This window comes from Podarcis bocagei, assembly GCF_964188305.1.
Source record: "Podarcis bocagei genome assembly, chromosome: 12".
NCBI classification, from domain to species: Eukaryota; Metazoa; Chordata; class Lepidosauria; order Squamata; family Lacertidae; genus Podarcis; species Podarcis bocagei.
The window spans coordinates 28748755-28775920 of record NC_138137.1 but is presented as its reverse complement, the minus strand read 5'-3'; the positions used below and the strand labels follow the sequence as shown (position 1 = coordinate 28775920).

The following is a 27166-nucleotide window of genomic DNA, read 5'->3' as shown; positions in this document are numbered from 1 at the left end:
CTTCCTTAGACAAAGAATATAAATTGGTTTGTGCAGAAACCAGCCTACTCTGCAAAGGTAATAATTGCATCTATTGCTCTACCCAGTTTTGTCTTTGGCCCTACTGATGTGTGGCCCCCAGAAAGTGGCCCTCAGGCTGAGAAGGTTTCCTGCCCTTACCCTAGGGGAGCTCTTTTTTCCTCCTTTACACTCCAAAATATTGACTGGGTAGACTACTCTAACCAGAAATGAGAGGTTTTCTCATTCCATCCTGCCACAATTAGTGCCATGGGTTTCTCTGTTCTGTTATTTTGGCTGTTGTTTTTATTGTTTGCCACATTCTGGCATAGGGGATTGCATTCCTCTCTTTACATGCAGACCTGCAGAGTCTGACCTGACGCGCCTGAAATGTGTCTGACTAGCAGTTGCTGCCTTTTGCCCTTTCCTTTGCTCTTTCTCCCTCTCGTGCGTATTCCTTGACCCCGTCCTTTAACAGCTACCTTTTAAAGCCCCAACCAAAGCAGATTAGAGTGTGATGCATTTTAAAGCTAAATATAGAAACAAGATCCTGTTCTGGTACTAATAACCTCTGGAGTGACACTCCTGTATGCAATTTGTCAAATCCGCTACAAGTGGTGAGTTTGCTTTTCTCCTCTTGGTTTTTGCTTAGATTTGGCACTCGCCCCTCCCCCATTACCTCAGTGTTTTTAAAGGGCTTATTTGTGCATTGGAGGCTGGGTTCTGGAGTGGTGGGGAGGAGAGTTGCTTCTGTTCCACCCATATCCACTCAGAAAGAAAAAAATGCCTTAATAGAAGCAGGATGCTGACCAGAAGTCTGCACAACAGTTAGAAGGCTCTGAGCTCTCTGGAAAAAGGCTAGCAGACTTCATTAGCCTTGTTGCCTCAGTCTGAAAACGACTTCCCTTGGTCCCAGTGGGGAAGGGAGATCCACCTTGCATATTTTTAGATCTCTGTTGCTGCAGAGTCGGGTGTCTGTTGTGTTTATTCAGTGGCTGCTCTTGGTGCCAGCTTCTTGTGTTTATTTTGAGAGGTGCCTACCATCGTTAATGCACGAGGGTATTTTTTATTTATTTATTTCATAGACTCGTGGAGTCGGACAGGGCAACCTAAGACCCAGGGGCCGGATGCAGCCCAATCGCCTTATCAATCCGGCCCACGGATGGTCAGCGTGTTTTTACATGAGTCGAATGTGTCCTTTTACTTAAAATGCATCTCTGGGTTATTTCTGGGGCATAGGAATTCTTTCATTTTTATTTTTATTTTCAAAATATAGTCTGGCCCACCACATGGTCTGAGGGTCAGTGGACCGGCCCACGGCTGAAAAAGGTTGCTGACCCCTGATCTAGTTCATCCCCTGCACTCTTTCGGCCAATGTGAGGCTCAGACTCACTGCCCTGGGATTAAGAGTCTCATGCTCCACCAGCTGAGCTATCTATTAGCCTGTTTTGTAAAGTCTGAACCCTTTAAGGTTTGCTGTGTCAATAACGTGCTGTTTCCAAGAAAGAGAAGAGATGGTTTCAGAGGGCAGGAAAATAAAAACTTGACCCTTGCTCAGATGGGTGTGATTCAGTGTGTTGTTGTTTTTGATGCAGCCATTTCACCTTGTGTGGAACTGCTCTTGTTGTTTGCTAACCCCCAAAACCACTAACACCATAAAATATAGCAGCCAGGGAGTTTATCCTAAGAATCAGATTGAAGCAGGAGAGAGCCAGAGGGACTCCAACGCTTGCTAATGTGTTCTGGTCTGTTTATTCCCCACACTAAGTTTTCTTCTGGAGAACTATTGCTGAACTGAGGGCTTAAACACGTCTGGAAAGTCTAATCTCTGGCTTGGGACTCTTTCTTCTGAGGCCCTATCTGCAGTATACATTTTAAGCAGTATCATTCCAGTATAATAAATGGTCATGACCTCCTCTGAAGCATCCTGGGAGCTAGTGGCTAGTTCTGGAAAATTCACCTTGGAAACATGGTGATGTTGGAACATAGAGGTGGATTCCTGGTAGCAGAGTTCAGGATTGAGAAGGGGGTGTTCTGATCTTCAGGAAACACAAGGAATGTGATCGATTCAATAACCGGAATGAGTAAATAAGAGGCAAAATCTTTAAGAAGATAAGGAGAAGTTGTTTGGATGCAAGGTCAGGATGTAAGAGTCACAAGAGAAGGGGGAAGTTAAGCGGTAACCAGGGAGTTGATTGAGAGAGTGGGAAACTGGAGCTTACTGGGATTTGGGGTGGTACAGCAGAAAAGATTATGCCACATTGAATGGAATGTATGGAGTTTACATGGCCACCTTCAAAAATTAATAGCATCAACTGGTAATCGCTTGGCATGCAAGTTGCATCAAGTGTGGCTTTTATGGCTTCCCGAATCAGGACCTATCAATGTCACCAGTAATTTGTCCTTCACTTGTCTCTGGGATGGGGAACCTGCAGCCATTCAGGTGTTGCTGGACTACAACTCCAATCATCCCTGACCATGGCAATTCTGGCTGGGACTGATGGGAGTGAGAGTTCGGCAACATCTGGGGGTTCCTATCCTGTATAGTTCATATTATGCTAAGGTTTTGATATCCTTTTGATTTAAAATATCTCCATTAAAACTGTACACCTGTAACATTCTACACTTGTATTCCAGAAATTTTATGAATAAGCATCAGAAGCCGGTGCTAACAGGCCAACGGTTCAAAACTAGGAAGAGGGGTAGGTTTGATCATTTCATTTTGTGAACGTTATATGCAGTTTATTGAAGATTTTGCACACTGTTGCCTGCTGTGTTTTGTTTCCCCTGCTTAGCAAATCAGTATTTAACATTAAAGAGTAGATGGACTGAATCAGTTGACTTGTTGGTATACATTGAGCTCCCTGTGAACAAAAGTATAATACTTATTCACCGTACTGGAAGACTTTTCTCTAGCAGTATTCATGTCACCTATATTGTCTTAATAGAAAGCTTTGTTTTTTTAAGAAATCAACATCAAACCATGACTAATAACCCTGGCTTGTTTTAATAAACCAGCTTTAATGCTAGCCACAGTTGCAGATTTGGAGATAACAGCAAGCCATGGTTAGTTGAAAATGGAAGTCCTTCTGATCTCATCTTCATAGGCATATCAGTGGAGAAACCCAGCTTGTGGTTTGTGTACATAACAATAATCAAACCATTGTGATGTATAACTTTATTTATATATGAAGGACTCTCCCATCACGCAGAAGAAACATGATTCTGTTATACCCTTCTACCACAAAAGGCCAATCCAGTGAAATATAACCAGCTTAACTATTTTGTATGTTGCTCTCTGGGACCAACACTGTAACATGCCAAGATCATTCATAGCAATACCTCAGTTTGCAATACACTGTCCCATTCCTCAACTTCCTCTTGAGAGGATGACTTTAAATGCAATTAAGAAAAGGTGAGTGGGAAGAAGAAAAATCAACAAGAAAATAAAATATTTCATGTGCAACTTTATATTGTATAAATTCTGTAACCTAGTGAGTAGCATATTACAATGCATATGCAAAGTGGGAAGAGAACAATTCAGCAAAGGTTGTTTGAGTACCTGTAGAACAGAATGTCTGAATATGACTGAGAAATGGAAACTGGCATTCAGGTTTCATAAAATGATTTGGCGCTGGCTATCTGTTTTAGATGAAAAAGAGAAATTTGAACCGACCGTCTTCCGGGATACAATTGTCCAAGGTCTCAATGAAGCTGGCGATGACCTGGAAGCTGTAGCCAAGTTTCTGGATGTTACAGGCTCAAGGCTAGATTATCGCCGCTATGCCGACACTCTGTTTGACATCTTGATAGCTGGCAGCATGCTAGGTATGTATGTCACACTGAAAACTTTCAACGCTTTCAAAGCTGATCCTGGAAACATGCCCTCTTGGTTTTATCTGTCTGGCAGCTAATGTTCAACAACTGTGGCTCTCCCCTTGGTCTGGATCCTCCTCTTCCTCATTTTCAGTTATCTGTGTTTTGTTTTCATGTTTCTCTTACCTTTTTGGTACAATTCGGCAAACTTTGTGGGCTGTGCCCAACTAAGTTCAACTCAAGTAGACCCACTGAAATTAATGGACCAAAGTTATCCATGTGCATTCATTTCAAAGGATGCTCTTCAACTTAGTTTTATTCAGAATACACCCATTGAAATTAATGGCTACATGGAGTCCATTCAATTCAATGGGTCTACTCTGAGTATAACTAGCATTGGATGCAACCCTAAAAATGGTTGAAATAGTGTTGTTAAAGTTAGCTGTAGAGCGTATCTAGAATAGCAGTGCTGTTCTCTTTTACCTGAAACAAAATGGCAACAGGTTGGACCCTAATAAGTAGAGAAAGCTGGTCAATATATGGGATTGTAAAGTCTACACTGGACTCCTCCAGAGGACCTGTTTATTGAGCATTCATCCTGATTTGCTTGCAGAAAACTTAGGTGCATTGAAGCATTGCACAAAGCAGAATTGACTTCCCCTCACATCTGTCAATAGAAAGGGAGGCCAATCCTGCTGGGTTCAGGTGCTCAAGAGAGCTCACTGCAGGGAACTCTCTAGCACACCCAAACCCAAACCACTGCTATCCTTTCTCCCTTTGCTTTAGCAGTGGTTTCAATGCAAATGCCTTTCTGAATCAGGAAGGAGCTTGCACTGAATATTGTCAAACTGAGCAGGCTTTTATACCACCCCCTTCAGTTTGGCTGCACTTTGAAGTCCCAAAGTTAGGACTCCTAACTTTGACATCATTTGTGCTTTCAGGCACCAGACAAGTGGATGGCTCAGCTCAACAGTCAAATTTGGCTCCTGAGAGCCAAAAAGGTTCCCCATCTGTATTGTTGTACAGTGCCACTGTCAATGGGTGGGGCAGAGAGGGTCAGGCAGCAGGACTGACACCTCACGGTATGTGATGTTCAAGCCATTCCCATCACTGGAGGTTTGAGAAATTTTTATGCTGACTCTTATTTCACTTTTTAGGTGCCTCCATGTGTGGAGCATGTACATTATGAAGAATGAAAGCTGGCTCTTTATTTCTAACTTCCAAGATATAAGTTTACATTGCTTCTATCTTTTCAGCTCCTGGAGGGACAAGAATCGATGACAATGACAAGACCAAGATGACCAATCACTGTGTGTTTTCTGCAGAAGAAGACCATGATGCCCTCCGACATTATGCTCAGGTTTGACCAATTGGATTTGATGATGAAGCTCTCATGTTGACTTTGTACTATAATACACCAGCTGTTTCTATCGTTCCCTACCAGATCCAGAATATCAAATGGCTGCAGCATTAATTGCTTCTGGCAGTATTTGCCACTGGTGCATTTTGCCAAAATTGAACATCTCTACAGATTATGGTTTTTATTGGAGTAGCAAATTGCTTGAGGCAGTAGGATTGCCTAATTATGAAAGTATTTACCTAAACGCATTTTGTTGTTCTGGAGTAAAGTTATGCGTGATTGGGAAGTATCCTGTACCATACTTTCAACAATGCTTTCTTGTCTTGCTAAATATAGGAAGTATATTTTTATATGTTGTTTCCGTTTTATCACAGATTAATTATGAATGCTGTAGGAACAGTTAGGTTCTACTTCACATGTTAAAGATGGCTGCTTATCTTTGTATTTTAGGTCTTCAACAAACTCATCAGGAGATATAAATATTTGGAAAAGGCATTTGAAGATGAAATTAAAAAGGTAATATTGCCAACTTGGCGTGGTGGTGGTTAAATTCTTCCTGTATTATGTTCAGAGTCAGTACAGTGGTGCCTCGCAAGACGAAAAGAATCCGTTCTATGATTCTCTTCGTCTAGCGGTTTTTTCGTCTTGCAAAGCAAGCCCATTGAAGGATTAGCGGATTAGCGCTGTTAGCACTATTAGCGGCTTTTAGCGACTTATCTGCTGATCGGATCAGCTGATAAGCGGCTTAGCAGCTTAGAAAAAGGGGGGGAAATGGGGAAAAAACCCGCAGGAACTCGCAAGATATTTTCGTCTTGCAAAGCAAGCCCATAGGAAATTCGTTTTGCGAAGCACCTCCAAAACGGAAAACTCTTTCGTCTAGCGAGTTTTCCGTCTTGCGAGGCATTCGTCTTGCGGGGCACCACTGTAGCTGTTTTTTGGCATCACTAGATGCTAAGTTGTGAGGTGGTGACTTCATATTTAATGGTAGGGTTTGTATTTACACACTTTTTCTAGGTAAGACAAGATGGAAAGCCTGTGTGTGTTTTGGGGTTGTGTGTGTGTTGAGGACTAGTACACAATAGGATGAGAATTGTATATTTAAGGTATTTTCTCTTTAAGTTATGCAGCTCTCCTTTCCTAACCTTAACTTTACTGTTAATATTGTGATGAGTAATACTGACTCATACACTCTCAGGCACAGAAAGCACTTTATGCTCGTTCAAGCAGCTATTTTTCCTTTCCACCTCCATCCTCTGGGGACTCTTGATTGTTAATGGTGTTTTAGCACAGTTGTGGCAAACTGTGCTCTGTTTATTTTAACATATCAGGCTGGGAGCTGATTTGAGGCTTTGTGTACTGCAGTAATAAGTAAGGTTCTACCTTAAAGGGTGTGCACATATGGTGCCCACTGCATACCACACCTAGGACTCATCTACACTCATGGTTTTTAATGCTAAAAATGAGTTTAAAAGGGGTTATGATAATCATATAGCCATAGGATGTTCTTTTAAATGTGACACCAGAGGGTGCTGCAAAGCTCTCCCCGTCAAATAAGTGGGTGGACCATGTAGAAATCAAATATCTTTATTGCAGTCCATAGACCCACAAAACAGTTTCAGAATAAGATACCGTTAAAACAACCAAACAACAGATGAAAGAGTCCGAGGTAGTCATTTTGCTATGCCTAGAGCACGATGGTCTTTGTTTCTTGCCACGGTCGGTGTAATATCATTTGACCTATCCTCCAGAAGGTATTTAATATGGGAGGCTTCAGATTTTCACAGCAAATTTGCTAGTAATGGTTTGATCAGATGATCCCTTGCTTGCTCTTACTGCCCACAGTGCAGTAGGCTATGGTTCATGCAATCAACGTCCTGAGAACATAAACAAAGCCTATTCTGGTAGGGGATGCCTCTCAGTCTACCATTTAGCACTTCCGATGGAAATACATTTAATCTAGCTTTGGTAAATAAATGCCGATAGGTGGGTACGGACAAATTCCTAAGATATGAGGCTAACTGAAAGTTGTGCCCATATTGGTTTCCATCTGCAATCGGGCCACAGATTACACTGGATCTGGATCACAGGTTGCTATTTGAGATGTCCCAAAGCCTTTGCCTCAGGGATACAAGGGCGGTATCATAGCTCAGTTGATACAAAAGGGATGGTAACAGTCCAGTTGAGGTGGCTTTTCTGGCCATAGTTTTCAGCCATGCGCTGATAAACTCCTCGTTGCTTAGGTGTACAAGTTATCCCATCCGCAGGCCAAACACTGAGATCTTAAGCCAGTATTTCAAGGCAGCCCACCAAGCTTTGGTGGAAAGTGGGCATTCACCTGTTTCCAGAAATAAGATTGGATTTGGGACACAATTTGGGACCTGTAGTAAGGACCAGAGAAACTTTGCCTGGGACCCATCTAACTTAGGAAATAAGCTGTTGTACCAGACGTTTGAAGCATAGAGAAGTTGGGAGACAGATTTTGCATTAAAAACCCTTATGGCTGATGGAACATAATGGGTGGACCACGTAGAAAAGGAAGCAAAGGAGAAACCAGGTGCCATTACATTTTAGACGATAACAAAAATATCATTCTAAGAACGTTTAAAGAGTATGTATAGATCCAGCGCTAGGCAACCAAGATCATGCCATAATATGATCCACAGAAGGAAGAGAAATATGGGCTATCCCAACATTAATCAAATGACATTAAGCAAATCACAGTGGTCCTTTTGATCATGTATTTATGTCTTGCTCCTCCTTCTGTTATTTCACTGTAGCTCACTCCGTGGTATGACTTCCACATCTCTCCATTTACATTCAGCAAAGTAGGTTATTGCCTCTGGAAGCTCACAACATAATAACTTAGTTAAGCCATGCTCTGGAAGGTGTACATGTAATGCCTTTAGTGGGTGTTGGACTTCTTTCAGTTTGTTTCAAAGGGCTGTAGCTTGCTAGGGGAGCACATCCTTTGTGTGCAAAAGGTTCAATCACTGGCATTTCCATCTTCTTCCTGAAACCCTGGAGAGCCACTGCCAGTCACTGTAGGCAGTGTGTAGAGTTCATTGATTGTTCCATCAGTGCAAGGATTTCTTCTTACTCAGAGGAACTGTCTCCCCCTTTCCTCCATGCACCCATTAAATCTATTCTAGGCAAAGAAATTGCAGTAACATAGGAAGTTATGTGGGTCCATCTTTTCTGGTATTGTCTACAGTGACCAGCTCTTCAGGATCTGAAGCAGGAGATACTCCCAGCTGTACCTGGAGATGTGGGGATTTAACTTTAGATATTTTACATGGAAAACACATGCCGTACCCCTAAGCTACAGCTGCAGCCTTTCTCCAAAAGACAAATGAGATTCCACTCAGGCATTCTAGTTCATTCTTCTTCCATGGAACTTAAGGTGGTGTACATGTGGTTCCAAGGCTGCATCCCATCTAGGCACTCACTACTCTTCTTCTTTTTCTTCTTTGGCGATCCCTCATAGCTGAATAAGTAATCTTCTATTAAAACTGTTTTAACAGTAAGTCATAAGTAACTGTGTAGACCAATTCTGGATCCACATGTCTTTCCACAGTGGAGACATAGGTTTCTGGGAGGGAGTTGATCACGGTGAGGGTTTGCCAAACATGCCTTCCTCTTAGCTTGTTTCTCCTTCTCGCCCTGAGTTTGTGCTTCTTCAAAGTCCACAACACCTTTGGTAAAGGCTGTTCTCCAACTGGAGCGCTTGCAGGCCAGTGTTTCCCAATTGTTGGTGTTTATACTACATTTTTTTTAGATTTGCCTTGAGGGAGTCTTTAAGCCTCTTTTGTTGACCACCAACATTATGCTTTCCATTCTTAAGTTCAGAATAGAGTAGTTGCGTTGGAAGACGATAATCAGGCATCCGCACAACATGACTGGTCCAACAAAGTTGATGTTCAAGAATCATTGCTTTGACAATGTCATTGGTGATCTTTGCTTCCTCCAGTACACTGACATTAGTTTGCCTGTCTTTCCAAGTGATGCATAATTTTTTTCGGAGACACTGTTGATGGCTAGACCCAGACGTGCTTTAGCTCTAGCAAGGTGGCAGACTCATTAACCTTCAGATCATACCCTGTGAGATCCTAGCAATAGAAAGAGTGCTTTGATTAATCAGGTGCTCAATACTCCTGCTGCAAAAAAGGAGGAGTTTATGTGCCGCACTGGGGCACATCAGGCATGCTGATTTCCCCTAAAACCATACTCCCTTCATGTAGTACACGTAGTTATACCAGTGATTTTCTACCGGCTCACAAATTGGAGTCCTGTGGGTGGCAGGTCAGTGTTATTCTGAAACTCTCCAGTGTTCTCTGACCTCCCCTACAGCGCCGGAAACCAAAAGTGTAATAGTGATAGGCAGGGAAGAGTTCTGAATGCAATCAGTGCCTCAAGTTGCTGGCGGTAATAACAACTTGAAGCTGAACGTTGATGGTTTCTAAGTGGGTTAATTAGAATTGGAAATTTTCCCCATAAGCTAATTCAGGCAATGCTTAACAGTTGAGTAAGGGACAAATAACACCTTTTGAACAAAGGAAAATGATATCCCATGAAATTACAAATGTGCTCCAGGGTGGTCTGAAGCCAGAAACACAGGCCTTGTTTCTGCCGTGCTGCTCATCTTTGTGGCAAACAGAATGGCATGCTACCTCGCCTCTTTGTCAAGTGCGTGTGTGTTTTTCCAGCTTCTGCATTTATTTATTTATTTATTTATTTATTTATTTATTTATTTATTTATTTATTTTGCGACCTGTAAGCAATTATGGAAAGGCACATTAAACAGTTTGATAAATCTGCCACATGCACTTTGCAATGCCGTCCCAAATCATTTTCGTTCATTGTGTTGTTTCCCTCTGAGCCACTTGGATTCTGACCAAGTATGGGAAGCACTGGAGGATGAGGTTTCAGAATGGGAGGAAGGGGGAAGAAAGAGACTGTGCAGCAGAGCCCTCTTGATGAAACAGCCCGTCCCCAGATGTGCCTGCATCTACTGATGAGGCAGGAGACCCATGGCCATCATCACTGGCTACACTGGCTGGTGATGGTGGAAGTTGAAATTCAACCACATCTGGAGGGCTGCAGGTTCCGCATTCCTGATCTATAAGAAGATTGTCTGCTAGAGGGGGGGAAAGCACCTTCATATTTAGTGGGAACCTTTTAAAAGTTACCTGCATCTCCTCCTGTATGGAGAAGGGGTTTCTCGCTCTGGGTGCTTTCCATACACTCAAAGATGCTAATATTTGGTTCATCACTGAGGGGTTCCAGGCCCTTTTCTTTTTTCCTTTGTCCTTCTCACAACATTCCCTTTCCTAGGCTAAATGGCGCCCATCAATACTGTGTATTTCAAGCCCTTATTCACAGAGAAGCTTGTTTTTTTCTTGTCCACAATCATCTTATTTTCAAACCTATTTTGTTCAAAGACTATGCTGACACTCGAGATGTTTGCTTTCAATTTTTCTTTTTAAACTGAACATTCAGGTTTCCAGGCAATTGGCAAGAAAAGAGAGGGGGGGAAGCAGCTCGTTAGTGGTTTTCCTTTCAGTCCAAGCTATTCAGGGTTAGATTTTGTTTATTTATTTATTTCTGGTATCTCTTACAAGCTATTCACCCTCAGGTTCCAAAGTGGGTTACGTAAACTAAAAGTGCAATCACAGAATCATGAATGTCAATGAACAAAACCATAAAACAGCAGCTGTAAAGCATAAAGCTGTGAACTGTTCTGAGACCTCCAGGTATAGGGTGATATAAATTCAATTAATAATAATAATAATAATAATAAATACCACAAATTACAACTAACACCATTTAAAGGGAGCAGAACTTGCAAATTCAAACTTGCAAAACCTCAAGGTGTCTCTATGTTCCAGGAACATCCCTGATTTAGAGAAGCCATCCCAGTTTCTGATTTGATCCCGGAATGTCCCGCTTTTCCTTAGGATGTCCTTATTTTCATCGGAGAAATGTTGGAAGGTATGGAGTTATCTGACCCCCGAGCAGCCTAAAGGCAATCCTGTACAGTGGTACCTTGGGTTAAGAACTTAATTCGTTCCAGAGGTCCGTTCTTAACCTGAAACTGTTCTTAACCTGAGGTACCACTTTGTCTAATGGGGCCTTTTGTTGCTGCCGTGCTGCTGGCGTGTGATTTCTGTTCTCATCCTGAGGTAAAGTTCTTAACCCGAGGTACTATTTCTGGGTTAGCAGAGTCTGTAACCTGAAGTGTCTGTAACCCGAGGTACCACTGTACAGTACAGATAAGTTTTTTTAAAAAATGTTTTATTATGCTTTTATATATGTTGGAAGCTGCCCAGAGTGGCTGAGGCAACCAGGTGAGGTGTGTGGGGTATAAACAGTAAAATTATCATTATGGAATGGGACGTCCCATACCTTCCGACATTTCTCCAATGAAAATGCAACCCTTCATGGAAGCCCCAATTCCTAGCTATGCAGAGGCTGCTTGTGGGTACTTGAGAGAAAGGCACATACAGATAGCAAAAGGGTTGTTTACTTTTTACTGACATCAATCATAAATCAGGCCTGTTTTTAGGCTCCTGGCTCTGACCCAGTGGTAAGCATTTCAGAACCTTAGGCAAAGTTTTGATAAATGATATTTATAGGATTGCCAGTCACATCAATAGATCTGTGCAGAAAAAGGCACTCCATGCTGGTGTGTGTTGATGTGGGGTGGCCTCGGTCCAGTATACCTGAAGGAGCGTCTCCACCCCCATCAGTCTGCCCGGACGCTGAGGTCCAGCGCCGAGGGCCTTCTGGCGGTTCCCTCACTGCGAGAAGCAAAGCTACAGGGAACCAGGCAGAGGGCCTTCTCGGTAGTGGCGCCCGCCCTGTGGAACGCCCTTCCAGCAGATGTCAAAGCGATAAACAACTACCTGACATTCAGGAGACATCTTAAGGCAGCCCTGTTCAGGGAAGTTTTTAACGTGTGACATTTTACTGTATTTTTGGTTTTTATGGAAGCCGCCCAGAGTGGCTGGGGAGGCCCAGCCAGATGGGCGGGGTATAAATAATAAATTATTATTATTATTATTATTATTATTATTATTATTATTCATTGCCTCAAAAACTCCGTCTCTTTCTTGTTTTACAGCTCCTGTTGTTCCTTAAAGCCTTTTCTGAAACAGAGCAGACAAAGCTGGCAATGCTCACTGGAATCTTGCTAGCCAACGGGACACTTCCTGCGACCATTTTAACAAGCCTTTTCACTGACAACATTGTCAAAGAAGGTAATTTTCTTTTTTCCTTACCTTCTCTTGGATTAGGTTGGATTCATCGTTTCCCAACACCAGGGACCTGAGGCCATAGAATGCTCTCGCTCGAAAAGCTCTTCCTCCGTGGCCTAATTTTCGAAATGCCTTGAGATATGAGCACCTTATTCTGTCATGCATTTAGAAATTAAGATGGTGTTGATATTCATTGTACTAATTTTTTGCAATTGGTAAATATTGCCTTCATGGGATGTTTTTTCCGGTATCCAAACTCTCACCTTGTTCACAACAAACAAATGGCATTTTTGCACTTTTTGTATTTGCAAAAAGAGATGTCTCATCCGTAGAGGAAAAGTAAGGAAATGGATATTTCAAAGGAGCAGCCTTTAATGCCTTAGCCTAAGGCCCAAACTATATTACAGTATCTGTGTATTTTAATAACATGCTTAGAACTGGCCACATTACCACCTTTCTTATTAAAAAAACAGAGGTGGGTGGGGACACAGGGGCAACATAGATCAGGGCTACAGGGGAAGAGAGTGTTTAACCCCCCCAGTGGTGCCCAAACGTTTTTCAAAGAGGGCCAGATTTGATGAAGTGAAGGGCCAACCAAAGTTGTTGACATTTTTTTAGGATTGAAGTTGTGAAGTTGTTGAGGTCCCCCCCCCCGCCAACTTCATTTTATTTCAATTCAAAATTTCAAAGACATCAATAGCAGAATAGAAGGAAGGACACTAGTTGCAAGAAATAATGATACCCAAAACCCAAATTAATGAATCCCAGATTAATGAAACATTCTTTGAAATTATGAAATAAAGGGATTATGAAGATATTTCAAAATCTGAAATAGAAAGAGAATGATGAACATTTTTGTAGTGCTCATTCTTTTCCTGGTTATTTGTATGCAGAAACACATGCATGCTTATCACATTTTTTAAGAAAAAAGAAGGAAAACCGTGGGTGAGATTTCTGCCATACCCCACCTAAAAAGTAATGGATGTTCAGTCCATTCTGATTCTTGGAGCTTTAGAATTTAGGAATATTGTCTTATGCAGAGTCAAATTGTTGATCCTTCAGCTCAGTTGTTGAGCTTTTTTTAGGGTAGGAGTTGTTGAGGTTTTTTTAGGATTTTACCCCAGGAAGTAAACTGCCACAGGGGCCGGATTAAACTGACTAACTGACTGGCGGGCCAGATTAGGCCCCCAAAACAGACTTTGGACATGCCTGGTTTAACCTTTTCCTGCTTGTTGATTGTCCAATAAGAATTCATGCTTCTCCCTGAAGACTTTTAGGGGCAAATAGCATCTTTGAAAGGGGTGATTTTGAGCAGAAAAACAGCATTGATGCAGGGTGGAATTCTGCTGCCTATGTGCCAAAGTGCCCCTCTGATATTTAATGGGAGGGAGTTTGAAAGGGTAGTTGCAGCCGCACTAATGACTCAGACCTCCTGATGAGATATTATTTGCAGAGGGCCATGATCCTGCAGGGATCAGTTGGATATTGCTAGAAAGCTCTGATCTTTGGCCTGTCCTTTTCTCACTGGAGCCACAACTGAGCTACCCAAATAACCTGCTGGCATACTGATTTGTCCCCACTCGCTTTGAAGACAGGATTGATCTGAATCGAAGCTTCATGGTGCACAAAATAGAAACCTAGCATGACTGTTTGGACACAAGTTTCTGCTGGGTGTGTTTATGATTTCAAAGCTGACGGTAGACTAAAAATCACTTGGGCATGTGCAAAAGAGACTGGTTTGCATATGTTCCACTGACTGCTGTGAGCTGTTTATACCTCCTTCCTGCTCCCCAGTGTTTGGGGTTGAGTGCATTCATTTCATTGTGGATGTGGGAGGGAATGGGGCTACAACTAAATATTCTGGTATCATTAGTCTTGCACCCTGTTCCTAAGCAGGTTGACTTGGAAATTGATTTCTGCATGTGCGCATAGGACCTTAGACTTAATACCATGTGCAGGCATGATTGCAGTGTGAGATATTCAGCTAAATGAAAAGCCACTTCCAGTTTAAAGAACCAAAATAAAGCATTGCAATCTCAGTATAGCTTTTTGTTGTGCTTCATGCCACTTTTGTATATAGAAAAGATTCAAAGTACAGCATAATAGCGAAGTTCATTTTAGTCATTCTCAACAGATGATATCCATGGTAACTCAACTGCTTGTAGCGACATTTGCCCAAATAAGACAAGCCGTTCTCTTTCCTTTTCCCCGTTGTGTTCTGGAATAAGAGACATTTGGCCACCCAAATATTTAGGGTTGCCTCCAGACTGTCTGTATTCTGTGGGAGAGATTCAAGCGAAGACCAGAAATGTAGGTTTGTGCAATTAAAGCGCTCTGTTGCCCTAGAGGAAGGGGAAAACACTTTTGAAAAAGAAACAGGCATTTTCTTTTTCTAAGAGAGCTTAGGAACGTGAGTGGGGAATGCAAAGTGAGAGATGAATAAATGATTAATGGGAACATATATAAACACCACACAAGCAAATCAGGATGAATTTGTGGTGAATGCTCATCGTCGTATAACCTCCCTGCAAAGAATAAAAATAAATGCTCAATAAAGGTCTGACTTAGTCTAACCTTGGTCCAAGCTGCAGCAGCCAAGATTGCTGGCTGGGGTTGCATTTAGATCTCATATAACCTCTAGTTCAACACACCTGCTTGGTTTGCCTGTTCACTTCCTGGCCTAATTCAAGGTGCTCGCCTTGGTGTCTAAAGTCCTAATACCTGAAAGACCACACCGCTCCCAGAAGTTGGAGTGGTGGCGGCCTGGGAGAGGGCATTCTCCATGACACCCCCAAGCTGTGGAACCCCATCCCCACAAAGGTGTGCCTACATTCTTGTCATATGTAATGTAGTCCTGTGTAACTATAGAGATATGGAACCCTAGGCTGTAGGCCAAATTAGGCCTGGCAGGCCTCCCCATTTGTCCTGAATCATCCAGCTTTTCAACTGAGTTAGAACATTTGTTCCACTTAGCTCAGTATTGGCGACAATGACTGGCAATGACTTTCAGATGGGTCTCTCCCAGTCCTATCTACCTAGGTCCCTCTCTGCATGCAAAGCAGATGCTTTCTCCGGAGCTACACTCTTTCCCCATCTGGAAGGAGCCTGCTGTTTCTTGCCCCATCCTCTTTTAGATTTTGTCTACTCCCGCTTCCCAGTAAAAGAGGTTTATGTGCCCCAATTAGCCCATTTTACACCTACTTTCAAGCTTTTCTTATCTTTATTGCTCAGTTTCCCTCCTCTGAAATGCAACTCTGGCAAGAATTCCTTTAAAAAAATATGGAGACCACTTCTCCCTCCTTACACCACTCTTTAAACCTCCAAGATGCCTTCAGAAGCACCTCTCAGAGTGCTCTCTTTCCCTTTGCTTTGAACAGGGCAAAAGTCCCAGCCATTGGCTGACTGTCAGATCCTCAAAAGCACAGGGTAAAGGAGCACTTTGAAATGCGGCTTTTGAGCTGGAAAGGTTCCCTACTGCTGCTGTAGATGGTGTAAGATGTAGACATATCTCTTGAATTACAATATGGACAGATATATCTAAGAGGGCTCAGAAACCTGATTAAAAAGTTTTAGCCGCACTCCTAAACATAGGCAGCAAGAGAGGCATCAAAATCTCCATGGAAACACAGCAGAGGCCCAGCTGTCCTTGCCTTCCGGCCTTGTGTTGCCTACATTCCCCACATTACGGTTTTAGTAGGTACACGCAACAGGTATCTGTAATAGAGTTCCATGAATCTGTGAAGCAGCCTCTCATTGGTATAACTTCTGCCTGCAATCTGTGTCAGTCCCATCATTAATGTTATTGCTTCAGATTCAATGATTCTTGCAAGATCCTTCTAAATATGACTGTATTAGTAAGATGTACTTTTGAGTACCCCCGCTTCTCTTCCAGGTATTGCAGCCTCTTTCGCTGTCAAATTGTTTAAAGCATGGATGCTCGAGAAGGATGCCAATTCAGTCACCTCCGCTTTAAGGAAAGCTAACTTAGACAAGAGGTTGCTAGTAAGTATTTCCTTTCCTAATGTTTGCCTGGGGCATTGCAAAATGGATGTAAGATCTCCAACTGTGTATTCAGGTTGGACCCTGCCTTAGGAAATACAATTGATGACTTCAATACTGTAATGATTCAGAACCTACAAACCATAGGTGCCAGCTATAGGGGGTCCTGGACACCTACAAAGTTTTTTGGGGGTGCTCAGCACCCACAATGTGGGCTCCGCAATGCAACTTCCGGTTTCTACCGAAAGTCGCGTCAGGCCCCCAAGGCCAAGTACAAGTCTGAAGTCATGTCAGAGGTCTCGCGAAGCCTCGTACGTGATCTCCAAGGCTACAGAGGGCCTCAGAGATCATGTCCGAGGCCCTGCCAGGCCTCAGAAGCACTGCTGCAGCACGTTGATGTAACGTCACGTCGTGACATCACAACATCATGTTACATCACGGGTGCCATTGAGCATCCATAACTTGGGGCCCAAGTTGGCATCCCTGCTACAAACAGACAAGAGGGTTGAAGACCGACATGAAAACAGCTTTATTCTCCATAACCTCTAATGCAAGCCACTGTAATGACAACTAGGCCTTTGGAACTGCCTAGGTCATGTGACCTTAGGGCAAATACTCAAATAACCAACTTCTTAATACTAAGGGAATATCTCAAAATTGTAAACTGCCTTTGCAACGACTACTCTTTTTAAAATAAAAACAAAGAAACCCCCACCTTCCTATATTCAGTTATTGCCTTTTGACCGTGGTTAGGAAAAGAACTATGGGAAGCATCCGTGCTTGGTGCAGATTCTGCTTTCTGATGCAAGAAGGCATGGAGAGAACCACAGGAGATGCCACCTTGCCTTTGTGCAACCATGCTCCATGGTGTCATTTTGAATGCCTTTTCATCACGAGGATGGGAAGTGCAACAGGTCCAAAGGGCTCCTAGCCAGAACTGCACACTGCCACCTCCGACTGTGTATTTAGCCAAGTCTCTTCTTTTTAAACCAACCTCAGTCCTTTGGGCGATTTTAAGGAAATGTGCAATCTCTGGAGCCTCGCAAGGAGCTACCAGCAATGCTTTGCCACTTACATGTGCAGATCCATTTGCCGACTAGGTACAGTCATACCTCGGGTTGCGAACGTGATCCGTGCAGGAGGCATGTTCGCAACCCGCAGCGTTCTCAGCCTGAAGCGCCACATCTGCACGCGCGACATGATTTGGCACTTCTGCACATGATGTCATTTTGTGCTTCTGTGCATGCATGAGCGCCAAAACCTGGAAGTAACCTGTTCTAGTACTTCTAGGTTCGGCGTGGTCCGCAACCCGAAAATGTGCAACCCACACTGTTCGTAACCCGAGGTGTGACTGTAGTAAATGGCCTCCTTGCACTGCTTCTGCTTTTTTGCAAGTTACTAAGAAGAGGTTCTGCGTTTCTCTTTTGTATAAATATCCTTGCCTTACGTCTACATCTGTTTTATGTGGGTTTGCAAAAAGTAAGTGAATTTCCTTCTCCTTCCAGGAACTGTTTCCAGCCAACCGGCAGAATGTGGAACATTTCGCCAAGTATTTCACTGATGCTGGCCTTAAGGAGTTGTCAGATTTCCTCCGGGTCCAGCAGTCGCTGGGGACTCGGAAAGAACTACAAAAAGAGCTTCAGGAGCGCCTTTCTCAGGAATGCCCAATTAAAGAGGTGGGGAAAGCTTTTCAAACTAGAACAAACAGGGGGGGGATTAAAAGAACGCTGATTGCAAAAGAGGATACAACACGGAGTTATTAAGAAAGGGATAGCTACCTGGTGTGCCTATTAAAAATATATTCTGTAAGTGCATGCATCAGATAGGGGTTGATGGGAGTTGTGATTCAAAAAATTGGAGGTCACTAGTTTGGCAAAGACTGTGGTATACTTCGTGTGTGCAAGAGAGAAACACTTTCTGAATTCAGAATGCAGGTTTTGGAAGTGGCTAGAAACATTTTAGGTGCTTCTTTTAGCTGCTTGACTCTGTGGGAAGGTGTGTTGTCACATATAGAAACAGCTGTTGATGCTGAGCTTTTGCCAAGAGAGCATCATTGCTTACTGTGGCATGAGACAGTTTACATTTCTTAGTGCAGAAAGTATTGATCTGATGTGTAGAGAGGGTACTGGAAACTTCTTTGTGTGAAAAAAAACAAGCAGAAGGTTCATGACGTTTGGGTTATTCCTTGAGAGAAGCCGAGTACAGCTGGTTTAAACTGGTTCTTTTATCTCTTTCTGTCAAGGTCATATTGACTATAAAAGTAAGGCCAGAAGGAGCCTGCATTTCACACTTTCTCTTTCTGTCTCTCTTCCCTTCTGGTGTGGTGTTTTGTACATAGTATGCTTAGTGTTAAGGTTTAGTCCAGGCATAGGCAAACTCCGGCCCTCCAGATGTTTGGGCCTACAATTCCCATCATCCCTGACCATTGGTCCTGTTAGCTAGGGATGATGGGAATTATAATCGCAAACATCTGGAGGGCCGGAGTTTGCCTATGCCTGGTTTAGTCTTATTATAAGTTATTGCAAGTTTAAGTTAAGTCTGCTGCACCTGGATTTCTTATGGACAGTGCCAATCCTGAATGTACTGGATTTGTGACCATTATGCTCATTTGCCTTCAGTAGTAGTAAAGCTCTGCTGGATGAAATACAATTGCCTCTGGTCTATTTTGGGGAAAATATCTTTGCTCTGCTAACTAAACATCGGGAGTTCTGCTCTGGAATAGTATTCAGTGGAATTTCATGACAAGAACAATAGCAACATTTTATTATAGGCCACCTTGTAGGCTGGCACTGGTTGAGCAGAAAGCAGTGCAGCCGCCTCGGCCTTGCCAAATAGAACAGTTTTCAGGAGAAGTGCTTCTTGTTGTTATTTTTCCAGTGTGATGGCTGTCCTCTAGTGGCTGCCAGGAGAATTATTTTTACTCCCCATATGGTGTGTTGACAGTATCCTAGTACAAATGCTCACTTGCGGCGTGGTGTGAAATGCAGTGAACCCTCTTTAAAATTTATACTCTTGAATGAATCCCTGGCCTGAGTATTCTCTCTAAACATTGGCATTTGGACCAAATCAGCAACTCATATTAAATATAAGACATGTTTTCTTTTACTACTCATCCAGCCCTGCAAATAAAATCGTTGGGAGGGAGTTTTGCAGCAGACAGGAGGTGTGACTTAAGAGAACGGCTTCAGTTTATTCTTCTTTTTTAAAAAAAATAAAAAAATATTCCACTGCAGATGGTGCTTTATGTAAAAGAAGAAATGAAGAGGAACGACCTGCCAGAACCGGCTGTGATTGGACTCCTATGGACCTGCATAATGAATGCTGTTGAATGGAACAAGAAAGAAGAGCTGGTTGCGGAGCAAGCACTGAAACATCTGAAGGTGTGCAAGTGACGGCTGGCTTGTACAGTAAGAACGGAGGGTTGGATCCCTTTTTGTGCAGCAGTCCCAGCACATGTGTGTGCATGGCTGTCAAAGACAGGAGATGCGCATCCGATAGAAAGCTTGTTTTGCATTGGCAAGGAAGGCTAGCATTATGCGCTGGTCACAGTGATAGATCTCATCCTCTCAAAGCCTGCAGGCGTGTTCAAAACAGGAGGAGCATGGAGAGCTCCCAGGTTCATTCACTCAAGGCTCTTTGAGAGCAGCTCATTGTAAATCAGTTTCCTGGATAACTGCAGGCATGCAACGGACAGGCTATCCAGAGTGAATATCCCACTGGTGTGTTTTGCAGATGTGGCAGGCGACAATACTCAGCATGCCCACACCCTTAAAAGAATATCCTGGGTGGTGGTGGTGGTGGTTGTTTTGCAGCGAAACATAACACTCTCTTCTGTATTAGCCTATGAAAGAATAACTTAATTTCTTCTCTGGTTGTTTTAGCAATATGCACCTTTACTGGCTGTATTCAGCACCCAGGGCCAATCAGAGCTGATCCTTCTCCAGAAGGTTCAGGAGTACTGTTATGATAACATCCACTTTATGAAAGCCTTTCAGAAGATTGTGGTGCTCTTTTATAAAGGTATTTGACCATACCTCTTTCCTCCCTCCCTCCCTTCCTTTTTCCATTATTCAATTTACATAAAATGTTTAAAGAGGGTTCAGAGTTAAAACATCAGGACTACAATAGTTCATCCAATAGGTTTAGCATGAGGTACATGAAAGGACGTGTCCGCTGCCTGTTTTTCTCTTTATGTTCTATAAAAGCTGAATGTGCCAGGATGGTGCTGCTAAGTTGCGGGCTGGCTTGCATCTTCCTGCCCTGTGAATTGCTGCAGCTCCAGTGTTATTGTGCTGTAATACTTCCCATTTAAGAGATGTCTGGTGATACTGCTTGAGCTTGCAGTGCAATGAAATACAGGTGCATTTAAACCTGGAACTTGTCCGCTGGAATTGTTACATAGGAACACAAGAAGCTGCCTTATACTGGGCTGGACCGGCAGCGCATCTCTAGGGTTTCAGAGAGTGTTCTCTCCCAGCCTTAGCCGGAGATGTCAGGAATCAAACATGGGACCTTCTGCGTGCAAAGTGGTTGCTCTTCGTCTGACCCACAGCCTTGCCTCATCCAGAAGGAGCCTGCTGTTTCTTGCTGCGTCCTCTTCCATTTCACGTATTCCCACTTTCCAGTAGAGGAGATTTGTGTGCCCTAATTTGCCCCCTTCTTTTGCATTTCCTTGTTAGCTCCCCCCCCCCTCTTTATTGCTCAGTTTAAGGAGCAGTGCAGGATGTGAGAAGCAATTTCCATTCGATGATCTATGCTCCATTGACATGATAAGCTTCCTGGAGATAAGGAGAGCCATCCCATGAGTTGCCTTGAGGGCTGCAGAAGGCCAGAAGCAGGCTTTTGGGAGGGTTTGTAATCGGTAGCTTGGGGCTGTTGACTCTTAACTGGTGGCTGAGCATCTACTGAAAGCGCTTGAAAGCTAAACAGAGATCCTACACCTTAACAGACTCCAAATAGCTTCCCTTGGAAATTTCAATTAACAGCACATCTCTTATTCTATCTCTTTGTTCAGAAAGATCCAGGAAGGCACTTTCAATTCTTTAGCTGAGCTGCCAAATCCCCACCCCCACCCCTCCATTTTCCTTTTATATAAGGGAATGGGTCCGTGGCTTGTTGTCATAGAGACTACCTGTCTTTCTTTTGCAAGGTGTTAGGAGTATAGTATGACATTGTGGCTATAAATAGTGGAAGGAGGTGGAAAAGTCTTCAGCAGGGAAGTTTCATAATGCTCCTTGTTTGCATAGATTGTAGTGCCATAATGAAAACAGTAGACAGTAGAGGCATTTGGGTCTGACAGCTGGAAGTTGTTGAGCCGCCTTCTCACTCACTGATATAGCTAAAAAAGACAGCACTCAAGCCCTTGACAAAATGGAGGGGGAATGACGACTCTAGTGAGGACAGACACTGGGCCAGACATGGTCACAGCTTGCAAATTCTTCTGAATACCAGTTGCTGGAGTGGTCTTGTGCTCGGGCCTTGCTTATGGTCTTCTCAAAGACATCTGGTTGGCCATTATGAGAGTAGGAAGCTAGACTAGATGGGCCATTGGTCCAATCCAGCAGGCTGTTCTCATATTGTAAATATAATGAATGTCCCTCAAGCCTTTGCCAACTTGATGTCCCTTGGACGTTTTGGACTACAAATGCTACTATTGTGACTGTGCTGGATGGGACTGATGGGAGCGGTAGTCCAAAACACCTGGAAGTCACCAAGTTGGCAAAGGCTGATGCATATCATCAGCACCAAACCCTGATCCGTGAAGCCACTCCTGCAGAAATACGACTATCCCAAAGATGTCCTTGCATCACATGGTCAACCGCCATGTGTTCGATTCAACTGGAGATATCTTGCCAACTAACCCAGTGCCCCTGACTCTTGTCCACTAGACATATGATATGAATTAATTTTAAGTTCATTTTTAAAAAAATTGATTACATCCCAGATTTGCAAAACAGGAGCTATCTGTTGCCTTGCAGATTCCCCCAAAGGCATGTGTGCGGGCCTTTGCTCCTCGTGTCTATAACAGTCCCCTAGGGCCGAAAGGAGTGGGTGGTTGGAATTGGTTCCAGCCACCGGGAATGTCACCACGAATTGCTTCATGGGCTTTGCTCAGACTGACATCACTTGGGGCAGCAACGGGGGAGCTACACTTCCCACAACTGCTCAGCTAAAATTGCGGCAGCATTTAAAATGTCATCTTAATCATTTTTAATCATAAATAGCTAACTATAAATCCCCCCCTCTGGTGTTCCTTGTACTTCAGAAAGCAACCTAGGGGTATGATTAAGTGCACCCTGTCCTGCATGATTGCTTAATTGAGCAACTCTCTGACAAGAGAATATTATATTTTTTGGGAACTACTGAAGGCATGAATAAATTACAAGTTGTCTTTCTCGAGATTAAAGGAAAATTCAGTTGACCTTTTAATTCGCACTGGTGACTCGTTCAGTCTATTTTTCTGTGCTTGTTCAAGGCCTGTTCAAGGTCCCTTCATTCTCTTTTGACTCTTAAGCAGGTTGTGCATAAGGAAGACAGTCCTTTCCCACTTCCATGTGATCCCTATTTTTTCCTTTTACAAGTTCTATTGTCTCCTTCAGAAAGCTCTAGCTACCTAAATGGATTCCAGTCCCCGGCAGCAACCAGATGAGTGATCCAAGTCAGTTTTAGCACCTGCCTGCAAATTTTTGCAGTCAGTAGGACTTCAAGCAGTACATAAAATAAGCGCTAAGCGATCTGAACAGAACCCAACACAGAATACTTGTTGACATTTGTCTTGCAGTTAATTACAATGTCCTGGTGGGCATGTGAGATTAGCTGAGAGGCTTCCTAGCCAAGTCAGGAAAATGTGTATAAAATGGTCCTTATTAACTGAAGCTGAATCCATTCTTCAGCACCTGCAACACTGCAGAGTTTCTGTCCCTGTTTCAGGGACTTCCTCACCAGATGTTGAACCATAAGTCCTCTTACCTTTGAGCATCTGAGGATGATGGGAGTGGGGGTCTGACAACAGCTGCAGAGCCATGGGTTTCTCATCCCTACCCAATACCCCAAAAACATCCTAGGGTAACAACACCCTTTTCCAGTTCACTGTCTTCTGCTTGAAACCATAAGGCAGCTCTCTGGGTGGCCAATGCTTTTCAATGCACTGCTATTCCACCCACTCCAGAGCTCTCAGGAGACAGTGGGAACTTTCACAGGGTCTCATATGACCTGGGAGTGCAGAAGAGGCTGCCTTTGCTGTGGGGGTCTGCAGTGCAAAGAATTGGGATTACTGTTGATTCCCGTTTAAAGCCAATGCATATGATTATTACAGCACAACTTAAAACAAATGTGACGAAGCTATTCACAAAATAAGTGCAGCGAGCCTTAAAAGGAACATAAAATCAAGAAACAGCTGTTCAATTAGTTTGTTCTGGGAACAGATGTTGTTAGCTTACAGCAGGGCTGGGGAACTTGTGGCCTTCCTGATGCTGTTGGACTCCAACTCCCATCATTCCAACCAGCACTGCCAATGGCAAAGGATGATGGGAGTTGAAGTCCAGTAGCATCTGGTGGGACCAGTCTTCAAGTTACTTCAGTTATATAGAAGTCTGTGCTGTGTCAAAGTTGGTAAATCCCATATAAGGATGGTGATGTACATGATCGTCATTGGATTTTCTCTGCAAGCATCAGTGATTGGCCTCTGCAAACAATAAACGACACATGTGTAAGTTTTCGTGTGAGATTCATGAAAACCCTCATGTGGAGGCTGCTTCTGTGATGGAATTCTGGCAGAGTGTACCAAAGCAGCCCTGGACCTATAGAGTTCCTTGCCACAGTCAGTGCAAATGTGACCAGCTTTCTAAAATGGTTGTGGGAATCTATGGAAGATAGATCCTTGCTACTTAGAGCATGGAAAGGGCAACCAAAACAGTAAAGAGATTGGGGCAGCTCCCCTTTGAGGGTATGTTACAACACTGCAGGATTTTTAATTTTTTTAAAATAGAAAGAAAACTAAGGGGTGATACAATAGAGGTATATAAAATTATGCATGGTCTAAACAAAGTAGGTAGAGAGAAGTTTTTTCCCCTCTCCTAATGCTAGGACCCAGGTCAACCAATGGAGATGAACAGTCCCTGTAGCTCAGATGTAGAGCTTCAGCCTTGCATGCAAAAGGTTCTGGGTTCAATCCCTGGCATTTCCAGTTAGGCTAGAGCAGACTTCCTGTCTGAAACTGTGGAGAACTGCTGCCAGTAGTTGTAGACGATACTGATCTATATGGAGCCAATAGTGTGGCTTGGTATTAGACAATTCCCTACATTCCTAATGTGGTAAAATTCAGGACAGACCAAAGAAAGCGCCCAGTTAAACTCTGGAACTCAGTACCACAAGATGTCATGATGGTCACCAACTTAGGACAGTTGTAAATTAATGAGGCTGCCAGTGGTTACTAGTCATGATGCCTACATTGAGAGATAGTTCAGTCAGTAGAGCGTGAGACTCTTAGTCTGAAGGTCATGAGTTTGAGCCCCGCGTTGGGCAAAAGATTCCTGCATTGCAAGGGGCTGGGCTAGATGATGTTCATGGTCCCACCCAACTCTACGATTCCATGATTTCCTCTCGTTTTGGAGCAGCCTGCCTCTGAATTGTCATGAGTGGGAGAGTGTTGCTGTGCTTCTGTTCTGCTTGTGTGAGAACAGAAATGCTGGGCTAGATATAACCTTGGTCAGACCCAGCAGGGCTTTTCTGATGCTCTGTTGGGGCTTACTTTCCATGGCAACCTGAAACGAAGAATCCATGTTTAGATTATAGACACCAGATGGCTCCCACAGAGATGGCCATCTTTGCCCTTGATGTAGAATGAATAGGCAACACCAGGTGGGCAACTGGCCTTCCTCTTGGCGACATGGCTGACGTGTTGCAGATCGTTAACAGAAATGGAGGAAGCAATTTTATGTAACGTGAAATTATTTTAAGTGCTTGATCACTGAATACTAGTGGTGCAGTTAAGTCTCCCTTGTTTCTCCGTTTCCAGCTGCAGCCCCTCCTGTCAGGCTTTGCTGACGAGTGAAGTGGTGTAGTCACATTAAAGCCCTTTTTTTAAAAAAACAGAAACAACTAGCAGCAGTTTTGGGGTTTGTGTGTGCTAATTCTCTGCCCTGAAACACTTCCTAACTGTATACTCCCTGGTTTTGAATTGCAGCTGATGTCCTAAGTGAAGAAGCCATTCTGAAGTGGTACAAAGAGGCACATGTTGCCAAAGGCAAAAGTGTCTTCCTTGACCAGATGAAGAAGTTTGTTGAGTGGCTACAAAATGCTGAAGAAGGTAAAGTTCTCCTCCTCCTTTTTTCTTGGTATATCTGGGATATTAAGGTTCCGCAATGGGACCAAGATTTACATCAGGGGTGAGGAACTTTTTTTCAGTCCAAGGGCCACATTCCCTCATGGACAACTTTCTGGGGGCCACATGCAAGGGGTGGGCAGGTGCAACAGATGCGATTCTTATTTTTGTATTCCAGCCACGCACATCAGAGATATTTTATGCCTGAAACTTTCTATCCAGGAAAGCAAGAGGCATTATTGAGAGCTCAGGATATGTTCCAGCCAGACAAAAGACCTGGAGAGGGTGTGTAGGAGAACCAGTGAGGGCTTCAGCCAGAGGAGGAAGGGTTAGGAAGAGTCCTGAGGCCTGGAGGGCCACATCTGTGTCATGGAATTCTACTCAATATTGATCCAGAGCAGATTCCAGCGTATAGTTAGCAGAGTAAAAACTTAAACACGTTGCAGGATTCCCAAAAAATAGGCCAGAGGCAATTAACATTTCATCCAGCAGAGCTTTACTGCTACTGAAGGCAAATGAACATAATGGTCACAAATCCGATATACATTCAGGATTGGCACTCTCCATAAGAAATCCAGTTGCAGCAGACTTAACTTAAACTTACAATAACTTATAGTAAGACTAAACCTTAACACTACATACCTTCTTGCCTTATTATAGTCAGCATGACCTTATCAGAAGAGATAACGGAACCAGTTTAAGCCAGCTGTACTCAACTTCTCTGAAGGAATAACCCAAACATCATGAACCTTCTGCTTGTTTCTTTCACACAAAGAAGCTTCCAGAACCCTCTTGAATTAATTAGAATAGGAGAGATCTCTGCACATCAGATCAATACTTTCTGCATAAAGAAATGCAAACTGACAATCTGGCCTCCAGGCCTGATTTCCCCAACCCTCAGATTGCACTGGTCATCTCCAGCTTGTGGGTTCTTCATGTGTCTGGGCCATTTTTGCACAGTAGTGCAAAACTGAACCTTCCCCAATGTGTGTGAATGTGGCCACACCCACCCACCCAAATACACTTTATGTTGGTTAAATGGCTTGAATCCCGCCCCGCCCCCAATTGGGGATTTTAGCTTGTCCTCATTCTAGTCAGGAAAGAATTCTGAAGGAATGGTTGTTTATAAATAAGCAGTTGCTTCTTTTGCAGCAGCCTCTGAAAGGAGTTCAGATGACAAACAAGATGTCAGTCAAGTGTGCCCACTATAGCATAGCTTATATATAAAACAGGATACAGTAATGATATGTGATTCAAAACCATTTGTGGGTTTCATGCCACAAATATGTATTTGGGGTGAAGGGGCTTCGACCAGGAGCTCATTTATTGGGCATGATTTCAGCTGCGATACGAAGCATGCTTCTCAGCGATAACTATGGGAACATTAACTTTACTCTGTTCCTGAACCAAACGATCAGT

At 43.3% G+C, this 27166-nt stretch overlaps 1 protein-coding gene across 2 annotated transcripts in view; it reads left to right on the top strand.

Annotated features, from left to right (window-relative positions):
- Positions 1–27166, top strand: part of BZW2 (basic leucine zipper and W2 domains 2) — a 45938-nt gene that overhangs the window by 15573 nt on the left and 3199 nt on the right. Inside the window, exons 1-11 of one of the 2 annotated variants that reach the window (XM_081164756.1) lie at positions 540–614; positions 2635–2699; positions 3649–3825; positions 5070–5173; positions 5624–5689; positions 12294–12429; positions 16319–16428; positions 17931–18101; positions 19659–19805; positions 20307–20445; positions 25610–25732. In XM_081164756.1, the coding sequence (XP_081020882.1) occupies positions 2642–2699; positions 3649–3825; positions 5070–5173; positions 5624–5689; positions 12294–12429; positions 16319–16428; positions 17931–18101; positions 19659–19805; positions 20307–20445; positions 25610–25732 (1231 nt within the window). In that variant the 5' untranslated portion in view covers positions 540–614; positions 2635–2641. Of the gene's footprint in view, positions 1–539; positions 615–2634; positions 2700–3648; positions 3826–5069; positions 5174–5623; positions 5690–12293; positions 12430–16318; positions 16429–17930; positions 18102–19658; positions 19806–20306; positions 20446–25609; positions 25733–27166 lie in introns of those variants that run through there. The other variant, XM_081164755.1, reaches the window with a different exon arrangement.